At 50.1% G+C, this 19,053-nt stretch overlaps 1 protein-coding gene across 2 annotated transcripts; it reads left to right on the top strand.

Moving 5' to 3' along the window:
- Positions 1-7,459: 7,459 nt before the first annotated feature.
- DEDD (death effector domain containing) lies at positions 7,460-19,014 on the top strand. 2 transcript variants are annotated; one of them, XM_044266714.1, is made up of 6 exons: positions 7,460-7,536; positions 9,303-9,335; positions 16,105-16,493; positions 16,662-16,769; positions 17,409-17,555; positions 18,134-19,014. In XM_044266714.1, the coding sequence occupies exons 3-6, from the start codon at positions 16,169-16,171 to the stop codon at positions 18,508-18,510; spliced, it is 957 nt and encodes a 318-aa protein (XP_044122649.1). In that variant the 5' UTR covers positions 7,460-7,536; positions 9,303-9,335; positions 16,105-16,168; the 3' UTR covers positions 18,511-19,014. The 2 variants fall into 2 exon arrangements, with proteins under 2 accessions (XP_044122649.1, XP_044122650.1); XM_044266715.1 differs by lacking the exon at positions 7,460-7,536 and adding an exon at positions 7,629-7,695.
- The last annotated feature ends 39 nt before the right edge of the window (positions 19,015-19,053 follow it).

Below are 19,053 nucleotides of genomic sequence, written 5' to 3'. Positions count from 1 at the left end.
GGAAATGATGAAATATGAGGAGGAAACTTCTTTCTGTTAGTTGTAAGTTAATTAATGATAAACTAAAATAGTAACAGGATTCTTAGCATTTTAAATGAGTTCAGGCCCTGGACACATGGTATTCTAGAAATCAGAAGTATTATGTAAGTGATATTGTGTCCCCTTTATATAATCTAAAGAACTCACAATATGGCAAATGTCCACATTTTCAAAGAGGGAAATTCTAGATGGTGAATTCTGGAAATTAAAGAAAAGATTATTGATTCTTAGTAAAATTATGGAGGAGTTATTAAAGAGTAATTTACGAGCAATGGGAAAGAAGGCTGTGGTTTTCAGATGCCCACAGTCATCCAGGCTCCCAGGGTGTCGGGTCTCTCTTGCCTTTGGACCTTTTGCAGGTGTCCTCAGCCTAGGATACCCACCCCCATTCTTCGCAAGATACTGGCTCTGTCTTGGCCCTCTGGTCTCCGTTTCTGTGTCACCTCAACAGGAGACCTTCCCAGATCATTCATTTTCCTGTCGCAGCCTTCTGTTCCTTTCCTTCATAGCCACTATCTCAATTTAGAATATTTTTCTTTCCTTAGTGAGCTCCATGAAGACATGTCTGTTTTGTTCACCACTGTGTGTCCCCTCCTGTATGCCTATCACAGCATCTGACATCAATAGATGGTTATACTTATTAAATAAACGACTGAATGACTTTCCTTGCCCGTGTTACTACAGTTTTGTTTTTAAGATTTTACTCATTTATTTCACAGACAGAGAGACAGTGAGAGGGAACACAAGCAGGAGGAGCAGGAGACAGAGAAGCCCGCTCCCCACTGAGCAAAGAGCCTGATGTAGGACTCGATCCCAGGACCCTGGGATCATGACCGGAGCCGAAGGCAGACACTTAACAACCGAGACACCCAAGTGCCCCTAGATTTTTTTTAAATTTATTTTTATTTTTTTTAAAGATTTTATTTATTTATTTGACAGAGAGAGATTACAAGTAGGCAGAGAGGCAGGCAGAGAGAGAAGGAGGAGGAAGCAGGCTCCCTGCTGAGCAGAGAGCCCGATGCAGGACTCGATCCCAGGACCCCGAGATCATGACCTGAGCCGAAGGCAGCGGCTTAACCCACTGAACCACCCAGGCGCCCTGCCCCTAGATTTTTTTAATACAATTTATTTGCTTTGAGAGAGAAAGAGAGAGAACATGAGTGGGAGGAAGGGCAGAAGGAGGGAATCTTTCAAGCAGACTCCCCACTGATCAGGAAGCCTGCAAAGTTGGGGGTAAGGGCTGCAGCTGTAGGGCTCAATCCCACAACCTATGACCTGAGTCAACACCTAGAGTTGAATGCCTGACTGAACCACCCAAGTGCTCCAAATCTTTTTTTTTTTTTTTTTTTTTTTAAGATTTTATTTATTGGGATGCCTAGTTGGCATCAGTCAGTTAAGCATCTGCCTTCAGCTCAGGTCATGATCTTGGGATGCTGTGATCCAGCCCCGCATTGGGCTCCCTGCTCACTGGGGAGCCTGCTTCTCCATCTCCCACTGCCCCTCTGCCCTGCTTGTGCTCTCTCTCTCTGTCTCAAATGAATAAATTAAAAATCTTCTTGGGGCGCCTGGGTGGCTCAGTGGGTTAAAGCCTCTGCCTTTGGCTCAGGTCATGATCCCACGGTCCTGGGATCGAGCCCTACATCAGGCTCTCTGCTCAGCAGGGAGCCTGCTTCCTCCTCTCTCTCTCTGCCTGCCTTTCTGCCTACTTGTGATCTCTGTCAAATAAATAAATAAAAATCTTAAAAAAAATCTTCTTAAAAAAGGATTTTGTTTTCGAGAGCATGAGCCAGAGCATGAGTGGCCGATGGCAGGGGTGGGGGTGGGGGTGTTGGGAGGGGAGGTAGAAGCAGGCGCCCGGCTGAGCAGGGAACCCAATGCCAGGCTTGATCACAGCGCCGCAGGGCCATGACCTGAGCCAAAGGCAGATGCTTAACCAACTGATGCCAGCCAGGTGCCTCGCCAGTGTTACTAAATTAATAAAGCTAGGAGAATGTCACAGACAGTATTTTTTTTTTTTTTGTTTTGCTTTTTTGTTTTTAAAGATTTTATTTATTTATTTAACACAAAGAGCGAAGTCACAACTAGGCAGAGAGGCAGGTAGAGAGAGAGGGTGAAGCAGATAGCCCAATGCGGGGCTCGATCCCAGAACACTGGGACCATGACCTGAGCCGAACGCAGACGCCTAACGACTAAGCTGCCCAGGCGACCCCTGACACATTCTTTTAGAAAGACAGAGAATGGGCTGGAATATAGAAGCATTTTTATTTGACCAACCAACCAAGAATTGATTCTCTAATTAGCAAGGGAGGTTGGCATAAGAGAGGGCTCTTGGGGCAGGGCCTGTCTGATACCAGTGACTCAGAAGTTGTCCCCACGGGGGCAGCAGAGAGCACTGAAAAAGAACCTGGGAAGTTTCTGAAACCAGGGAGAAGTGTAGCACGTAAATATTGGGTAACATTTATAGAATACTTACTGTGGGCTGGGCTGTATGCTAAACCTCATATGTTAATTTCTTTTTTTTTTTTTAAAGATTTTTTATTTATTTGACAGAGAGAGACCACAAGTAGGCAGAGAGGCAGGCAGAGAGAGAGAGAGGAGGAAGCAGGCTCCCTGCAGAGCAGAGAGCCCGATGCGGGACTCGATCCCAGGACCCTGAGATCATGACCTGAGCCGAAGGCAGCGGCTTAACCCACTGAGCCACCCAGGCGCCCTCATATGTTAATTTCATATAATCATTAAAATAATGACCTATGGGGTGGATGTTGTATTTGCCCTTTTACAGATGAGAAAAGCTCAGAGAAATTAAGGAACTTGTCCAAAGACTTATTGGTTAAAGTCAGAGCAGGGGAACAAAAAAAGGGAGCCGGTAAGGAGAGTTTTAGAAAGATCATTATGATTCAGTGACGGTGGTCCTCCTTCTTCTATTCAGGAGCGAGGAGACACTGGAATTCTAGCTTATAGTTTGGCTTATAGTTGGGTTTGAAGCTGAAATGAAGTTTGGAGCTAGTCAAATGTTGGGTGAAAATGAGTAACAGGAACAGCCTGCAGTTAATGGGGATCCAAGAACAAGAGAGAACAGAAAGGTAAGCTGCTGTAGGATGAAGTTCAAGAGTAAAGGGGACAGGGATATGGGAGTCAGAATAGCCCTGGAAGAGTCAAGAGGATACTTAGAACAGTGGGTTGTTAACAGTGGAATTTTTTTTTTTGTTAAGATTTTATTTATTTATTTGACAGACAGAGATCACAAGTAGGCAGAGAGGCAGCAGAGAGAGAGGAGGAAGCAGGCTCCCCGCTGAGCAGAGAGCCCCATGCGGGGCTCGATCCCAAGACCCTGAGCAGAAGGCAGAGGCTTAACCCACTGAGCCACCCAGATGCCCCAACAGTAGAATCTTCTTTAAGGGAATGTCTGTTCTGTAAAGATTTTAATTTTGGCAGAGCTGGGGAACAGCGTGGACTGGGACAAGCAGTCCTAACAGAGCATTCAGATCAACAAAGGTACAACATCTACTATTTGAATTGGTACGATTGTTGATTTGGAAAAAAAAAAAATTTAGTGGGGACACAGTAGTTATCTGGAGCACTGACATGTAGCTGAGGGGGAAAAACAGGACCAATAAGCAGAAGTGACAAAGATAGAGATTTTCCCAAGTTCAGAAAAAATGCTTTCTAATCACTGAGCATTAGCGAGTTAAGAACGAACAACAGGCAGGACACAGTGGAACTGGGTGCACGTGAAAGGTTAAAGATGGCACCGAAGAAGAGACAGCTGTGGGGACAGTGTTGAGAAGCAGAAGAGGGGAATCGGGATCAAGCTGAAGCGGCCAGTGTCGGAAAGCTGGAGGGATGATTTCTTGGCTGAAGCTCCAAGGAAGGGCTACGAGCTCAAGTCAAGGAACATCACATCTGTCTACGTCCTGATGAGTCTTCCTCCGGGAAGAGCCAGGGAGCATTCTGTGAAGGACATCCAGCTGGAGAGGAGGCTGTGTACAAAGGAACAGAGTTCCGGTGGGCTCAGGGGGAAATAAGTGGGGTAGAAATTCTGACTCTGTCTAATGGACGCAACCTTCGAAAGCAGAGGCTGTTCATCTCCAGACAATTGTACTTTCATTTTCTTGCAAAACTCATTCCTCCTTGAAGCTGATGCCACTGGCTCCTTTACCCTTTAGCCCTCACGCTTGTGGACGTCAGCATCTCGTTCCGCAACCTCTCAGCCAGCTCTTCCTCTCATTCTGGGTGGTTTTAGGAAAAGCTGTAGGACTCCTAGTTACTGCTTTTTTTTTAATGTGTTTATTTTTATTTACATGTATTTTTTCCCTAGTTACTGTTTGACCTTCTCAACTCCAACCTATACTTTCAATTCCTTATCTTCATCAGTTCTTGCAACACAGGTCTGTCTTTTCTTTTTTCTTCCTTTTTTTTTTTTCCTAAAGAGCTAATCCAGCTCCAATTTATTTATTTTATTTTATTTTATTTTTTCAAGTAACCGTTACACCCAATGTGAGGCTTCAACTCACAATCTCGAGATGAAGAGCTGAATGCTCTACCCACTGGGCCAGCCAGGCACCCTCACACAGGTTTTTCTTTCTTTTTTTAAAGATTTTATTTATTTATATGGGAGACAGAGAGAGCACAAGCAGGGAGGGAGGGAGAGGGAGAAGCAGACTCCTCGCTGAGTAGGGAGCCCAACGTGGAACTCAATACCAAGACCTGAGATCATGACCTGAGCCAAAGGCAGGGGCTCAACTGACTGTGCCACCCAGGCGCCTTCACCCCGCCCCCGCTCCGGTTCATCTTGATAGCAGCTTCAGTGCCATAGTAAGGATCAGGAGAGGCAGCACTGGTGGGGCCAAGACTGGAACTGGCAGCCATAATCCGTAAGGGCGGAACAGCACAGGGCTCAAATCCCTCATAATATCTGAGGGAAGGTTCACGAGCTGGATTTGACCAAGCTTTGAGGAAAATTAGGTCTGGAGCTAAAGGCACCTTTCCTATTAGCTGCCTTTCTGGGGATATGTGACACTTTTAACAACTCTGATCCTCTTGAAACGCTCTCTTCCTGGGTGCCTGGGTGGCTCAGTCGGTTAAGCATCTGCCTTAGCTCAGGTCATGATCCAGGGGTCTGGATGGTGTCTCCAGGCTGGCATTGGGCTCCCTGCTCAGCGGGGTGTCTGCTTCTCCCTCTTCCTCACCCCCCCTCAAATAAATAAATAAAATCTTCAAGAAAAAAAAAACACTCTCTTCCCTCAGATTCTATAAGAATCGTCACTTAATTTTTATTCTTCTCATTGGCTGTTCCTTTTCAAAGATTCTCCAAGGACTCCTCTTCACATATTACAAATGTTGGAATTCCCCCAGAGCACTCTTCTTAGCCCTCTGCTGTTCTCTGGAGTTTGCCCAAATCCACGGCTTCAAGTGCCACTGAAATGTTGGTGATTCAGAATTTCTGGCCTATACATCACTGGAGTTTTAAAAAAGTAGCTTTCTATAAAAGTAATATATGTACATAGTAAAACAAATTCAAACAGTGAAGATGGATCTAAAATAATAAGTAGAAATCTTCATCCTTCATCCTCCTCAGGCCCATTCTTCATGGTTACTTTAAAAAAAAATCTTGTTTATTTGAGCGAGAGCGTGAGCGAGCGAGAGGGATCCCAAGACTCTGGGATCATGACCTGAACGAAAATCAGACACTTAACCGACTGAGCCCCGAGGTGCCCCCATGGTTAACTGTTAAATGCCTGTGTAAATGTGCCATCCGTATTCTTCTACTCATGCTTTTCTTTCCATTTAGTAATTTCCATTTAATTCTCCCTTATTCAGATCTGCGTATTCAATTGCCATTGGTACCATAGGTCTGACTGTCCCACAGGGATCTAAAAGTCCTCCCCTTTTTGTGGAATCCTGACTCATGCTACACCCTACGGGCTAGCCTCTTTTTTACAGTCAACACCATCAGAAAACTTTTTCTATATTGTCCCTTTAGTCACTCGGTTCACTTCACTCTGGTTTCTATCCCACAGTATCTCTGAAACAACTTTCTCCAAAATTACCAAAGGACTTCCTCTTGCAATACCCAATGGACACATTGTAACCCTAACCTGTTACCTTTAACCCTCTGACCGGTTTCCCTGGTACTTCACTCTTGGATTATTTTTTCCCTTTCTGTCTGCCCCTTTTCAGTGTCCCTTTCTCTGTTTTCTGCCCTCTTCTCATTCTCCAGATGCAGATACTCCTCTCTAGACCGTCTTATCCACGTCCCTGGCTTCAACACCTATGTTCACACGCTCGCTCGCGCACACGCCCCAAATTTTGGGGCTTCTAACCCACGTATCTCATATTCGACTGTCCAATGAGTGGGTATCTAAACTAATAGCGCCCCTAAACTCATCCTCTCTCCCCAAAGAAAAAATGGCATCACTTTTCTTCGGTTACCCAACTCAATACACTGGGGACTAACCTCTGCCTCATCCCCATTTCCGATGTTTTTTCCCATCCGCAGTCTCCCTCCTCTGGGTCAGACCACAGCCGTCTCTCGCTGGAGAAGAGCTTCCCAACTGTTCTGGCCCCTAACTTCGTTCCGTCCTACCCATTCTCCCCACTGCAACCAGCGATCTTTTTTAAAAAATGCAAATACAGTTGTTCACTTCCCTACCAAGGCTCTTCAAAGTTGACTCGCTGCCCTTCGGGTAAAATCAACGCACTGACAAGGCCTTGCGTAATCGCTCCCTCCCATTCTCACGGGCCTCATTTATTACCTCCTTTAACCAACACTCCGCTGACAGCTCCAGAACGTACCCGGCCCCCCAGCCCCATCTCCCGCCAGTCCGGGAAGCGGGCGCTTAACAGGCAAACGCTCAAAGAACGAAATCCGAGGGGGCATGCGGGCAGCACTTTCAGCTCCGGACGGAGGTTTACCGAACGTCCGGATGTACCGGAAGTTCGGGGCAAAGGTCAAATCCCGATCGTGACCCTTTCCCGAAGTTCGCGGGGCGGTTCGCCCCTTGCAGTATTCCGCCCTTATGAGTCATGGCTGCTGGTCCCAGTCTTTCGATGGGTCTTGAAGTCGACGGAGCCAGCTCTGGCGCCCCCAATGTTCTCACACTCGAGAATGCAACCCTCACTGCCTCCTCACTAGGGCCCCTAAGCCGCCGTCAGGAAGAACCTGCGGTGCCCGCTTGCCCTAAAGCAAGATGGCGGCCAGTCTCCAGTCTCCCTTCCCACACTGAAGCTATCCACGCCCCGGTTAAGGCCGCTGCCAGGCTGCCCTCACCTAGCATGGCCACCCCGGCTCATGCCTCACTATGGTCTCGAAGCCGCCGCTAACCGGCCAAGTTCCGGGAGGCGCTGCTCAGGACGAGGCCGCCCCCCCTCCCCCACGCCCGCGGCGGCGGCGGCGGTGGCGGCGGCGGCGGCCGGAGCCCGGATGCGGCGGCGTGCGACGGGACGGGAGGGCGGCGCGGATGGATCCAACATGGCGGCGCCGAGCCTGAGCCGAGAGTGAGGCGGCGGGGCGGCGGAGTGGGGAGGGGGAGGCGAGCGGGACGGGGCGGGGCCGGGCGGGGCCGCGGAGGGCTTGGGGAAGGAAAGTGGAGGGGGAGGCGGAGGCGACGTCCAGCCCGAGAACCTCGAGAGAGGGAGGTGACGGGACGCTGCGAGGTGGGGGAGGGGAGCGGCCGAGGGGGCGTGCGGGGGAGGTGGCAACTGTGGGAGAGGGCAGGGGCGAGGCGGGGGAGTGGGCGCGGGGAGGGGCGTAAACAAGGGCCGGGCCGGGCCGGGGGTGTTGGCGCGGCCGAGGTGGGAGTGGGGCTGCGATCCCGCCGGATTGAGGGCGGTGGGCGCGGGAGGGAGCGGCCGGGGGTGCGAAGGGGAAGGGGCTGGTGGCATGTGGTGGGAGGGACTGGACTCTTGAGAGCGGTGTTGTGAGGAGGTGGGAAGGGGTGAGGAGGGGACTTCAGACGTTTGGGGGGAGGTTTTGAAAGTGTTACATTGGAGGTGGGAGGGGGAAGGGCCTAGGGGAGAATTTGGGTGGAAAAGGAGAGCACGGAGGTTTGGGGGAATGGAGAGCGGGGCGGTGTGACGAGGGAATGGGGAAAGTGAGAGTCTAGGAGGAAAGTTTGGGAGGAAGGGGAATGGGCTGGGAGATAGGACATTGGAGCTGCACGGGTGAGGGAGGTTGGGGGTTTCCCTCCCCGCCCCCCCCAAAGGAAGAGAGAGCAGAGTTAAGCGGCATCAGTTGCAACCAATTCTAATTGCCAGGCCTTGAGCTTTTAATAGGGTGGGAAGGGCAGAAGGGAATGGCCAAGAGAATTGGGGTTGGATGAGGGCTCAACTGGGTTTGCTTTCCAAAGGCTCCCTGACTTACTGCTCCCTTGTTTTTCCTGGTTACCCAAAGAAGGGGAAATGGGGGAGCCAGTGTCACTGCCACCAAAGTGTAGAAGGAGTAAAGGACTTTTCTAGTTTCTAGCAATTAGCAGGGTAAGAATGGAGAAACAGCCGAGCTGAGTTGGACCCCTGTATGCCAGGGTGGAGGCTCTGGAAGTCTGAGAAAGGGAACAGAAAACAGGGTGGCATCTAGGCAACCGGGATAATTAAATGAGTGCTTTAATGTCCAGACCTTTCTTTTGCTGTTTAAGTGCTAAGAGGGAGGGGTCAGTATTCGCATATAGAAAATGTTCCCGGGTGAAATGTAGATGTATGAGTGGATGCAGCCCTGGTGGCTATTTTGTCCGCACAGTGTGCTAAGGGAAAGGGCGGAAGACAGAATTTGGAGGATAGTTCTGCTCTGATAAGTGAAGTGATAGAAAGCGCTTTCTTTAGCTGTAACCATTTCCCTGGCGCCCCCCACCTTCTCCCTAAAGTTGAAAGTCAGTGTTAATATTGTAACAAAATAGGTGGATCTTCTAAGGAATTGAGGAGTCAGGTGAGAAGGTAGCGGAAGATAATTGGTTTAACCACAAGTTGTTGAATTGCCCATAAGTTGCCATGAACCACTGAGGCTGGAAATTCTTGGGAGTTGGTACCGTTTTGTGACTCTGTTAGTAGAGAGTTAGGGGAAACCTGGGGAGTTGGTTGGGGGTGAGTTCTTTCATTTAGCTCTGAGTGGATCATTTTAATTGAAATGGCTTTAGGGTGTCTGTGTATTCTTGTAACCAAGAGTAACTCTTTGGGCCTTTGATGTTTCAAAAATAAAGCATGAAAACTCACTCTTCTCCCCCCCCCCCCATTTGTTTTTGTTTTGCTGCTGGCTTCCAACCTTGTGATAGGAAGAGACCTGGGAAATTAAGTTTCTTGCAAAGGTAAGTCTGGAACTTTTTTTTGTTTTTGAACAATGGAAGGGAATGAATGGCAGTGGCATGAGAAATGTATTGGGGTGGAGCCCAGTAATGGGTTAGATGCTGGGAAAATGAGTTTTCACCTACCCAGCAGAGTGAATGAGGTCTGTTGCAGTCACTGCCTTCCTGGGTAACTGGAGATTGGTAGGAAGGAAAACAGAGCAGAAGTTACCTGTTTGGCTACAAGCACCCAGCTTTGGTTTGTTATTATCTAGTCATTTTGGTCAGCTCAGATAGAAACATTGTTTCACATATGGAACATTGTACTCTAACACAATCGGCTACTAATTTACCCTTGAGGGGTTGCAGGGGGTGAGGAGGGCACCTTCCATGGGAAGGCTTTTTCTCTAGCTCACACTTTCTTCTAGTTGTTCAGGGTTCCTGGAATCTTCCTATTGAAAACATACTATGTAATTCTTTTAAAAAAATTTTTTTTAAAGATTTTATTTATTTATTTGGCAGAGAGAGAGGGAGAGCGAGCGAGCACGTGCTCAAGCAGGGGGAGCAGCAGACTAAGGGAGAGAGAAGCAGGCTCCCCACCGAGCAGGGAGCTCGATGTGGGGCTTGATCCCAGGACCCTGGGATCAGGACCTGAGGTGAAGGCAGACGCTAAACTGACTGAGCCACCCAGGTGCCCCACATACTATGTAATTCTGACTTCCAGATATTTGGTTACATTTTCGCTGTCCCACCAGCAAGAAATCTCTGACTATCTCAGTCATTTTGAAGCTTTTCCATGTTTTCATTCCAAGTTTCAAGACATCACTCTTTTTTACTTCTTCCACATGACTTTCCTCCCTAAGGGCTTCAGAGAGAGATTCAAATACTTCTGGTTTTCTGAAAATATAGATGTCATCTCTGTTGAGATAAAACTAGAGTTTTGTCTTCATTTCAAGAGATCATTCTTTTTGTATTTTTTTTTAAGATTTTATTTATTTTTTAGAGAGGCAATGAGAGAAAGCACGAGCAGGGAGGAAAGAGAAGCAGGTTCCCAGCAAGCAGGGAGCACAATGTGGGGCCCGATCCCTGGACTCCAAGATCATGACCTGAGCCCAAGGCAGATGCTTAACCGACTGAGCCACCCAGGCGTCCCTCTTTTTGTGTGTCTTCCACATGACTGTCCTCTACAGGCTTCCGAGAGAGTCAAGTACCTCAAAAACCACAGATGTCCTTCCTGGTTGGGATGAGACTAGACTGCTTGGAAGCGGAAACCTGATAGGCTGTTCTGTAGATACATATAGACTGTTGGCACTTGGCTGGTTTGGACCTCCCTAAAGAAAACACACAAAAAACTACAACTCCAGGAAATGCAGCAATTCCTGGGAATAAAAAATTATTCTTGGGGTAAAAATAATAATAAGAAAAAAACTGGGAGGGGCGCCTGGGTGGCTCAGTGGGTTGAGCCGTTGCCTTCGGCTCAGGTCATGATCGCAGGGTCCTGGGATCGAGCCCCGCATTGGGCTCTCTGCTCGTCCGGGAGCCTGCTTCCTTCTCTCTCTCTCTCTGCCTGCCTCTCTGCCTGCTTGTGATCTCTCTCTGTCAAATAAATAAATAAAATCTTTAAAAAAAAAAAAAAAAAGAAAAAACTGGGAAACTAACGGGGGAATCATACTAGGTTGTCAAACAGACCCAAACCAGCCGGCGGGATAAGGTCTCCTTGACTGGAGTGTTTTGTTTGTCTCTTGATATCTGGCAATATTTCAGACACCAGGACTTAGGAGTTCTTTTTAATCTATTTACAGGGGGTACGTTCTTCTTACTACTCTGCTATCTTTCATCTAGGATCTCTGTATATTTTAAGCTGTGTTCCCAAGCTTCACTGCCACAAAAAGCTGAGTATATTTTGGTTGAAGAGGAAGTTGGCCATGTTCTTTTAATGCTGAAGTTAGATAGATTCTTGGAACCCCATCTGGATTGCCAAATGAGTGAACTCCCCATCCTAGACGATAAGTAACTGGGCGGGGGTGGGGGGGCTGCCTATTAGCCTGCATGTCAGCCTCCTGACATTTCTTTCAAGGACATGGCCTTGGGAAACTTACACTTCTTCTACATTTTGCTTCATTGAGTAAGCAGAATGTCTGATCAGCAGTTGAACAAGGAAGGGTCTGCAGCTGGTCGAGTTTCAGGACTTTAAAGATGGCTGTGAGGGTCAAGTGCCAGATCCTTTTTGTCTGTCTTGCAGAGGATGGCATTTCTCTTATCTTCACAGAGGTCCAGCTTGAACTAGGTCACATTCGACCTCCCGGGATGGGGCAGAAGAGAGTGTAGCCTCACCACTTGCTGCTCACCTGAATGGCAACAGCAGGTGATAGAGAAGCCAGGGTTGGAGTGGGATGGAACTCCTTAGTGCTCTTGAACTTGGGAGTTAAATAAGTCTGTGTCTGACTGGCTTTGCTTTTCTTCTGGAATATTGTTGGATGGGTTTGGGTCGGAAGGACCCAGTGGCTTCCCTCTCTCGATCTAGGGTGGAAAGTGACATGCTGTCTCTCTTCTTTTGACCCTTCATCATGGTCCATCTACAATAGGGTTTCTCAGCGTCAGCATTTTTTTTCCTAAGATTTTATTTATTTGAGAGACAACGCATGCGCATGTGTGCTTGTGTAAACATGGCGGGGGAGGGGCAGAGGGAGAAGGAGAAGCAGACTCCCCACTGAGTAGGGAGACCCCCACAACACAGGGCTTGATCCCAGGACCACGGAATCATGCCCCAAGCCGAAGGCAGACAGTTAACTGACTGAGCTACCGAGGCATCCATCATTATCGACATTTTGGGCTGGATAATTCTGTGTCGCGGGGGCTGTCCTGTGCATTATAAGATGTTTAAAAGCATCCATGGCCTCTGTTTGGCGCAGGCCAGTAGCCCGGTCCCCTGCCCTGTCCAGTTGTCATGGTCTAAAATGTCTCCCAACATTGCTGCACTTCCCCTGGGGGAGGGGGGGCAGAATCCTCCCTGGTTGAGAACCACTGACCTAGAAGCTCTGATATTTCCTGGCACTTTGAGTGATCCAGCCTGGGATCTAGAACTTAGAGGTGGCTGTTTTTTCCCTCAAATCTAGAGAGTTAACCCTCAGAGGACAGAGGCCTGTTAGAGAATTGCATCCATTGATACGTGATTAGGACTATAGCGCTTTCCTGTATTTGGCCTCATTTTCCAGGGGGAAGGTACGTGGGGACAATATTCCTTCCCTTCTGGGCGTTTATAGTCGGGACCCTTTGAATTCGGGAGCACTCTAGCCACCTGCTCTTCGGATTGGTCGAATGTGAAACCTTCCCATCTGCTTTTTCTGGGCTCCTTGCAGCCAGCAGCTGGCCAAAAGGAACAGGTGGGATGGGGAACAGGGAGAGGTCTAGGGAGGCTCAGTTTTCTCATGTTGCCTGCAATGAGCAAGGAGTTACTTTCCTTCAGTCCCCCACCCCGTCCCCCCTGTTCGTACCAGAAACTAAAACAGGTGAAAGGAGAGGAGGAGGCAGAGAAAACCAGCCCTTAGTAGGGTAGCTGTTTTCCCAGCTGTTGCCCACACTCGGGGGTGGGGGTGGGGCATCTGGGTTCTTATAAGCAGATACGAGCTATTTTTCTTATCCACATATCAGAGCCCATGATACAGGGTTAAGTGATTCCAGGGTGGACCTCCCCTTTTCTTTTCTTTTTTTTTTTTTTTTAAAGATTTTATTTATTTATTTGACAGAGAGAGATCACAAGTAGATGGGAGAGGCAGGCAGAGAGAGAGAGAGAGAGGGAAGCAGGCTCCTTGCTGAGCAGAGAGCCCGATGTGGGACTCGATCCCAGGACCCTGAGATCACGACCTGAGCCGAAGGCAGCGGCTTAACCCACTGAGCCACCCAGGCGCCCCTGACCTCCCCTTTTCTTAAGGGAAGGAGTCTCTGTGTCTGTTTTAGGATCATTGAGGAAGAGAGGACCAGGTCCTACGTGCTCTTTAGTTTTCACAGAGCCCATTAGCTTGACTCTTCTGAAGCAGCTTATTGTTTTTATTCTCTTTCTTAACCTAGCCTCAGTTTCTTGGTGTGTAAAATAGGGCAGCCTGTCCTGTTGTTGAGGAGGTGCCGGGGAGTGGGTAGTCCTGCACAGTGTGGAGGAGGCTGACTGGAGTGTATGCAGGTAACGAGGTTGTAAGTATCGGTTTCTACCAGAGTCCTCTCTCGGACTTGTAGGAGTTTCTTTATCGGTATTGCTTGCGATGATGTCCTGGAGCCTAAGTTCAGTTCAGGAGGTCGTGAGTACTACGTGCCAGTCTCCAGCCGTTGCTAGGCACTGGGGATGTAAAGATGAGTATGACTGAGTCCATCTACATGAGTTCTTTAAGGTCTACTAGGATAATGAATACACGGATAGTTTTAGTACACTTTGATAAGGGGTTTAAAGGGAGTACCCACGATGTTCCGTAGGAGCACAGAAGAGGACTACTTAGCCTGGCATGGAGGCGCGGAGACTGAATTTGAAGATGGTGTCTGAGCTGACTTTTAAAGGATGAGTAGGAGTTAGCCATCTGCAAAAGGGTGGTGGGGGGGCATACATGGGACAGTGGAGGGAGAGGGGCACTCCAGCAAAAGGAACAAGCTGAAGAAAGGGACAGAGAAAGGAACCGCATGCTATATTTGAGCTATAAACAAACTGGTAATGGGGGAAAATAAAAAGTGGGTTATGAGGTTGGAGGGGTAGGCAGGGCCTGATCTCAGAGGTTTCGTGTGCTGTGGAAGGAGTTTACCAGTGTTCTTATAGGTAAGGAGGAGGCTGTGTAGATAGGTCTTAAGCAGAAAAGGGATGTGGTCAGTTGTGCATTTTATTTATTTTTCTACAGATTTTACTTAGTTGTTTTAGAGAGTGAGCATGAGCAGGAGGGATGGAGGGGGAGAGAGAGAGAGAGAGAGAGAGAGAGACTCAAGCAGACCCTGCGCTGAGCGTGGAGCCTGATGCTGGGCTCTGTCCCAGGACCCTGGGATCATGACCTGAGCAGAAAGCAAGAGTCGGATGCTTAACCGACTGTGCCACCCAGGTGCCCCTCGGTTGTGCGTTTTAGATAGCTCATTCAGCGGGATGTGGAGAATGGATTTAGGTGGGTTAAGACCGTTGGTAAGGAGAGCCCCTGAAGAGGGTGTTAACCATAGTCCTGGAGAGAGATTACTGGACCTGAACCAGGGCAGTGGCCGTGGAAAGGTGAGGGGATTGAAGACATAGTCAGAAGTGGCTTCAACAGGAGCTTATGATGAATCGCGTGACTGGAGCAGCAGCGGCATTGGGTGGCACGGTCTGGCGGAGCGGCACGCGTGCATGACCAGCGTGGCCACGGAAGCCTCTGAACTTGAGGCTTGGTTACTGGCTGGTCATTGACAGTACCTAGCTTGACGGTGGAACTTTGTGAATCAAATACCAAATGATAGGGGCGCCTGGGTGGCTCAGTGGGTTGAGCCTCTGCCTTTGGCTTAGGTCATGATCTCAGGGTCCTGGGATCGAGCCCCACATCGGGCTCTCTGCTCAGCAGGGAGCCTGCTTCCCCCACTCTCTTTAAACCTGCCTCTCTGCCTACTTGTGATCTCTCTGTCTGTCAAATAAATAAAAATCTTAAAAAAAAAAAACCAAATTATAGAACGTATGTCAGGCTGCTGTCAGTCATTGTGAGGGAATGGGCAGATGCCAACCAGGAGGGAAGGTTAGAAGGGGTATATCCACATGGTGTGTAGACATCAAGGGAGTATACCTGGCATAGGAGAATTAGAAGAGCTCATGTGGGAGCTTTGAGCTTATTAATGTTTGCTGATTTGAATCCATGAGTTTGGGTGAATAGCACTGATATTAACCTCCTGTGCAGTTACGCTTCTGAACTTGGTTGGATTGTAGGAAAAATGAGGATGGGATTGTGGGGGATGGGTCTGGGCCGCAGAGGTCGAGGATGCTTGTCTCTATGAAATCTCTTTCTGGGGGCGCCTAGGTGGCTCAGTGGGTTAAGGCCTCTGCCTTCGGCTTGGGTCATGATCTCAGGGTCCTGGGATCGAGCCCCACATTGGGCTCTCTGCTCAGCGGGGAGCCTGCTTCCCCCTCTCTATCTGCCTCTCTGCCTACTTGTGATCTCTGTCTGTCAAATAAACGAATAAAAATCTTTAAAAAAAAAAAAGAAATCTCTTTCTGTTGGCACAGCGATTTCACATGTATTTTCTAATTGGACCCTTGACAAGTCTGGAGAGTACTTTCATTCGTGTTTTGGTGTGGGGGTGCAGTGACTCACGTAAGGTCTCCCAGCTCCACGGCTTGCTCATGACACAGGCAGACCTGAAGCTAGTTCTCACCCCAAAGACTGTCTGTCTCCCTCCGGTCTGTAAGTTCATCGGCTGCAGCCTCCATGTTAGTTTAGAGTGAACTGTCTCCTTCTTCTCAGTTTTGCCTGCATTTAAGAGGTGAGCCAGTTGGGGGGTGGGAGGAAGAGCACAAGAGACCGAAACGAGTGTTTGGGGCACAGGAGAACAATCGGGGGAACATCTAATAGCAACCCCCGCTGAATACGCTGCATGGAAATCGCGGAGAACGTTCTCTCTTACGGAAAGTGACGTAGGACTTAGGACAACCTCTGTCGGATGGGCGAGCTCTAGGCTTTATTTTTCAACCAATACTTACAGAGCATTACCCCATGCCAGGCCCTGTGTCAGGGGCTGGGGATAGACGAGTGAATGAGACCATTTCCGGCCCTCGAGCAGCTCACAGGTTCTCTCCTTGTGCTTGCAGTACGGTGGGGATTGCAGCCGCCGCGCAGGGATTCTGGAAAGCCTCGCGCGCCTGAGCCCCCAGCATGGCGGGCCTGAAGCGGCGGGCGAGCCAGGTGTGGCCGGAAGAGCGCGGCGAGCAGGAGCACGGGCTGTACAGCCTGCACCGCATGTTCGACATCGTGGGCACCCACCTGACGCACAGAGATGTGCGCGTCCTTTCTTTCCTCTTTGTTGATGTCATCGATGACCACGAGCGGGGCCTCATCCGCGACGGACGTGACTTCTTACTGGCGTTGGAGCGCCAGGGCCGCTGTGACGAGAGTAACTTTCGCCAGGTGCTGCAGCTGCTGCGCATCATCACGCGCCACGACCTGCTGCCCTATGTCACCCTCAAGCGGAGGCGGGCCGGTGAGCAGAGCCCGGGGGGCCAGGCGGGCTCGGGGGAGGCCGGGCCGAGCGGCCTGGGAGTCCAGGCGGGAGGGGGTGTTGACCCTGGGGGCTCCCTGGGACGAGAGAGGAGCCGAGTTAGGAGGGAGGGCTGGATCTTTTCCTGAATGACTCCCTCCCCTCCTATAGTGTGCCCCGATCTTGTAGACAAGTATCTGGAGGAGACATCCATTCGCTACGTGACCCCCAGAGCCCTCAGCGATCCAGAACCGAGGCCTCCACAACCCCCCAAAACAGGTAAGAAAACAGTAATTCTCCTAACGTTCGTCTCCAAGAAAGAAGGCACCAGGGCGCCTGGCCCGCTCAGTAGAGCGCACGACTCTCGATCTTGAGGTCATGATTTGGAGCCCCGTGTTGGGTGTAGGGCTTAAGGAAAAGGGGGTGCACCTGGGTGGCACGGTCGGTTGAGCATCCGACTCTTGTTTTTGGCTCGGGTCTTGCTCTCGGGGCTGCGGGATTGAGCCCCGCGTTGCGCTTCTTGCTCTCTGGGGAGACTGCTGGAGATTTTCTGTCTTCTGCTCACTCTCCCTCCAGCCCCTCCTCCCTGCATGCACACACTCTTCTTCTCCCAAAAAAAAAAAAAAAAGACACCAAACCCATCCTTTTCCCAGCTCTGCCAGCCTGAAAAGATACTGTGTATCTCTCAGTGCTGCCCACCCCCTCTGTCCCCCAGGATCTAACTCCATGAAAATCAGGTGAGGTGTTAACGCTTCACCTGGGTCCCGTAACTGTCCCCACATTTTGTCCTCTTTTCAGGTCACTTTACTGATAGAGCTTTTAGTGCTAAGTCTAAACGATCCTTTTCTCATTCCAAGGGAAGTGTTTACGTTTCTGCTTCCACCATACTGTTTTTTTCCCTTTCTACCCTCCGGTCAGTGCCTCCCCACTATCCTGTGGTGTGCTGCCCCACTTCGGGCCCTCAGATGTGTAGCAAGCGGCCAGCTCGAGGGAGAGCCACCCTTGGGAGCCAACGAAAACGCCGGAAGTCAGTAACGCCAGACCCCAAGGAAAAGCAGACTTGCGGTGAGAAGTTGAAGGGCGCTAGAGGCGGCGGAGACTTGAAGGGAAACGCAGCTGCAGCGAGGGTTCTAGCGGCGGAGGGGACCTGAGGGGGAGGCAGAACTGCTGCGGTACCGGGTGGCGTAAGGCTGGGGCCGAGCGGTTGAATGACTTGCTGGGATGGAATAGTGAGTCTCTGGGGAAAGAACTCCTCGGTCTCTGTGGCAGTACCTCTCGGCTCCGTCTAGTTAATACCACAGCAGAGGGACGCCGTTAGCACATCCTTACTGTCGGGTGAACCAGGCATGGCCGAGTACTAGAAGGAACTCGGGTGCCTGTTAGGAGGGGATCTCCTAGAAGTAAGGTGCTGCTAGTGAGCAGGGGCCATAACCTGCCGCAAGCTTGGCCCGTCTGAGGGAAACTCTGGTATCAAGGCAAGGATTTCGGGGGTACATAGAGAAGAAGTCATCCTGGGGAGAAGCAGAGAAGCAGGCAGGCGAGGCAACCAGCTTCCCCGCCCAGGTGTTCAGTTTCCCCTTTGGCGCGCGGGTTGTCCGCGCCCCCTCACTGCAACCCCGTGTACATGTCTTCTGTCCCCCCAGACATCAGACTGCGGGTCCGGGCCGAGTACTGCCAGCATGAGACCGCTCTGCAGGGCAACGTGTTCTCTAACAAGCAGGACCCACTGGAGCGCCAGTTTGAGCGCTTTAACCAGGCCAACACCATCCTCAAGTCTCGGGACCTGGGCTCCATCATCTGTGACATCAAGTTCTCCGAGCTCACCTACCTCGACGCATTCTGGCGCGACTACATCAACGGCTCGCTACTAGAGGCGCTTAAAGGCGTCTTTATCACAGACTCCCTCAAGCAGGCTGTGGGCCACGAAGCCATCAAGCTGCTGGTGAACGTGGACGAGGAGGACTACGAGCTGGGCCGGCAGAAGCTCCTGAGGAACTTGATGCTGCAGGCACTGCCCTGACCTTCCCTCTCTCCGCTCGGGGGACTAGTCCCACCGCCCGCCTCTGGGGCTTACATACTGTTCTGGGGTTTGTTCTCTGCCCTTCCGACCAATCACACCCCTGCCTTTTTTTTTTTTTTCTTTTTTAAAGGAAGAGACGAAAATGGAAGTGGTGTTCCCCACCCCTCCCTGCACCCACATGCCTGGGCCTCCCCTTTGTTTCCCTTTTCCACGTACCCTCCTAATGTGTGTCTCTACAGCCACCTTGCCACTGAGCCGTAAGACAAACGTAGAGGGAGACGCAAAGGCTACGGCACGTAGTCTCTGTAAGGGTCGGAAGTGAACACTGCTTTTGGGTGCGTTGCGGGGTTATCCGTACTTCTGGCTTTATGAGGGCTCTTCAATTTTGTCTGAAAAAACCAAAGGGCTGTGAGTAAGGGAGCTGTGTGGAAGGTGGGACTCTGAAGTGTATTTTGGAAATGAATCACCACCCTCTCCCAAATTATAGAATTTTTAAAAAATGAAGCTGTGGCCCTTTCCGCGCTCTCCTGGCCTCTGGTGCTG

The sequence above is a fragment of the Neovison vison genome, chromosome 10 (genome assembly GCF_020171115.1).
Source record: "Neovison vison isolate M4711 chromosome 10, ASM_NN_V1, whole genome shotgun sequence".
In the NCBI taxonomy this organism is placed as follows: domain Eukaryota; kingdom Metazoa; phylum Chordata; class Mammalia; order Carnivora; family Mustelidae; genus Neogale; species Neogale vison.
This window is presented reverse-complemented; position numbering and strand designations above follow the sequence as displayed.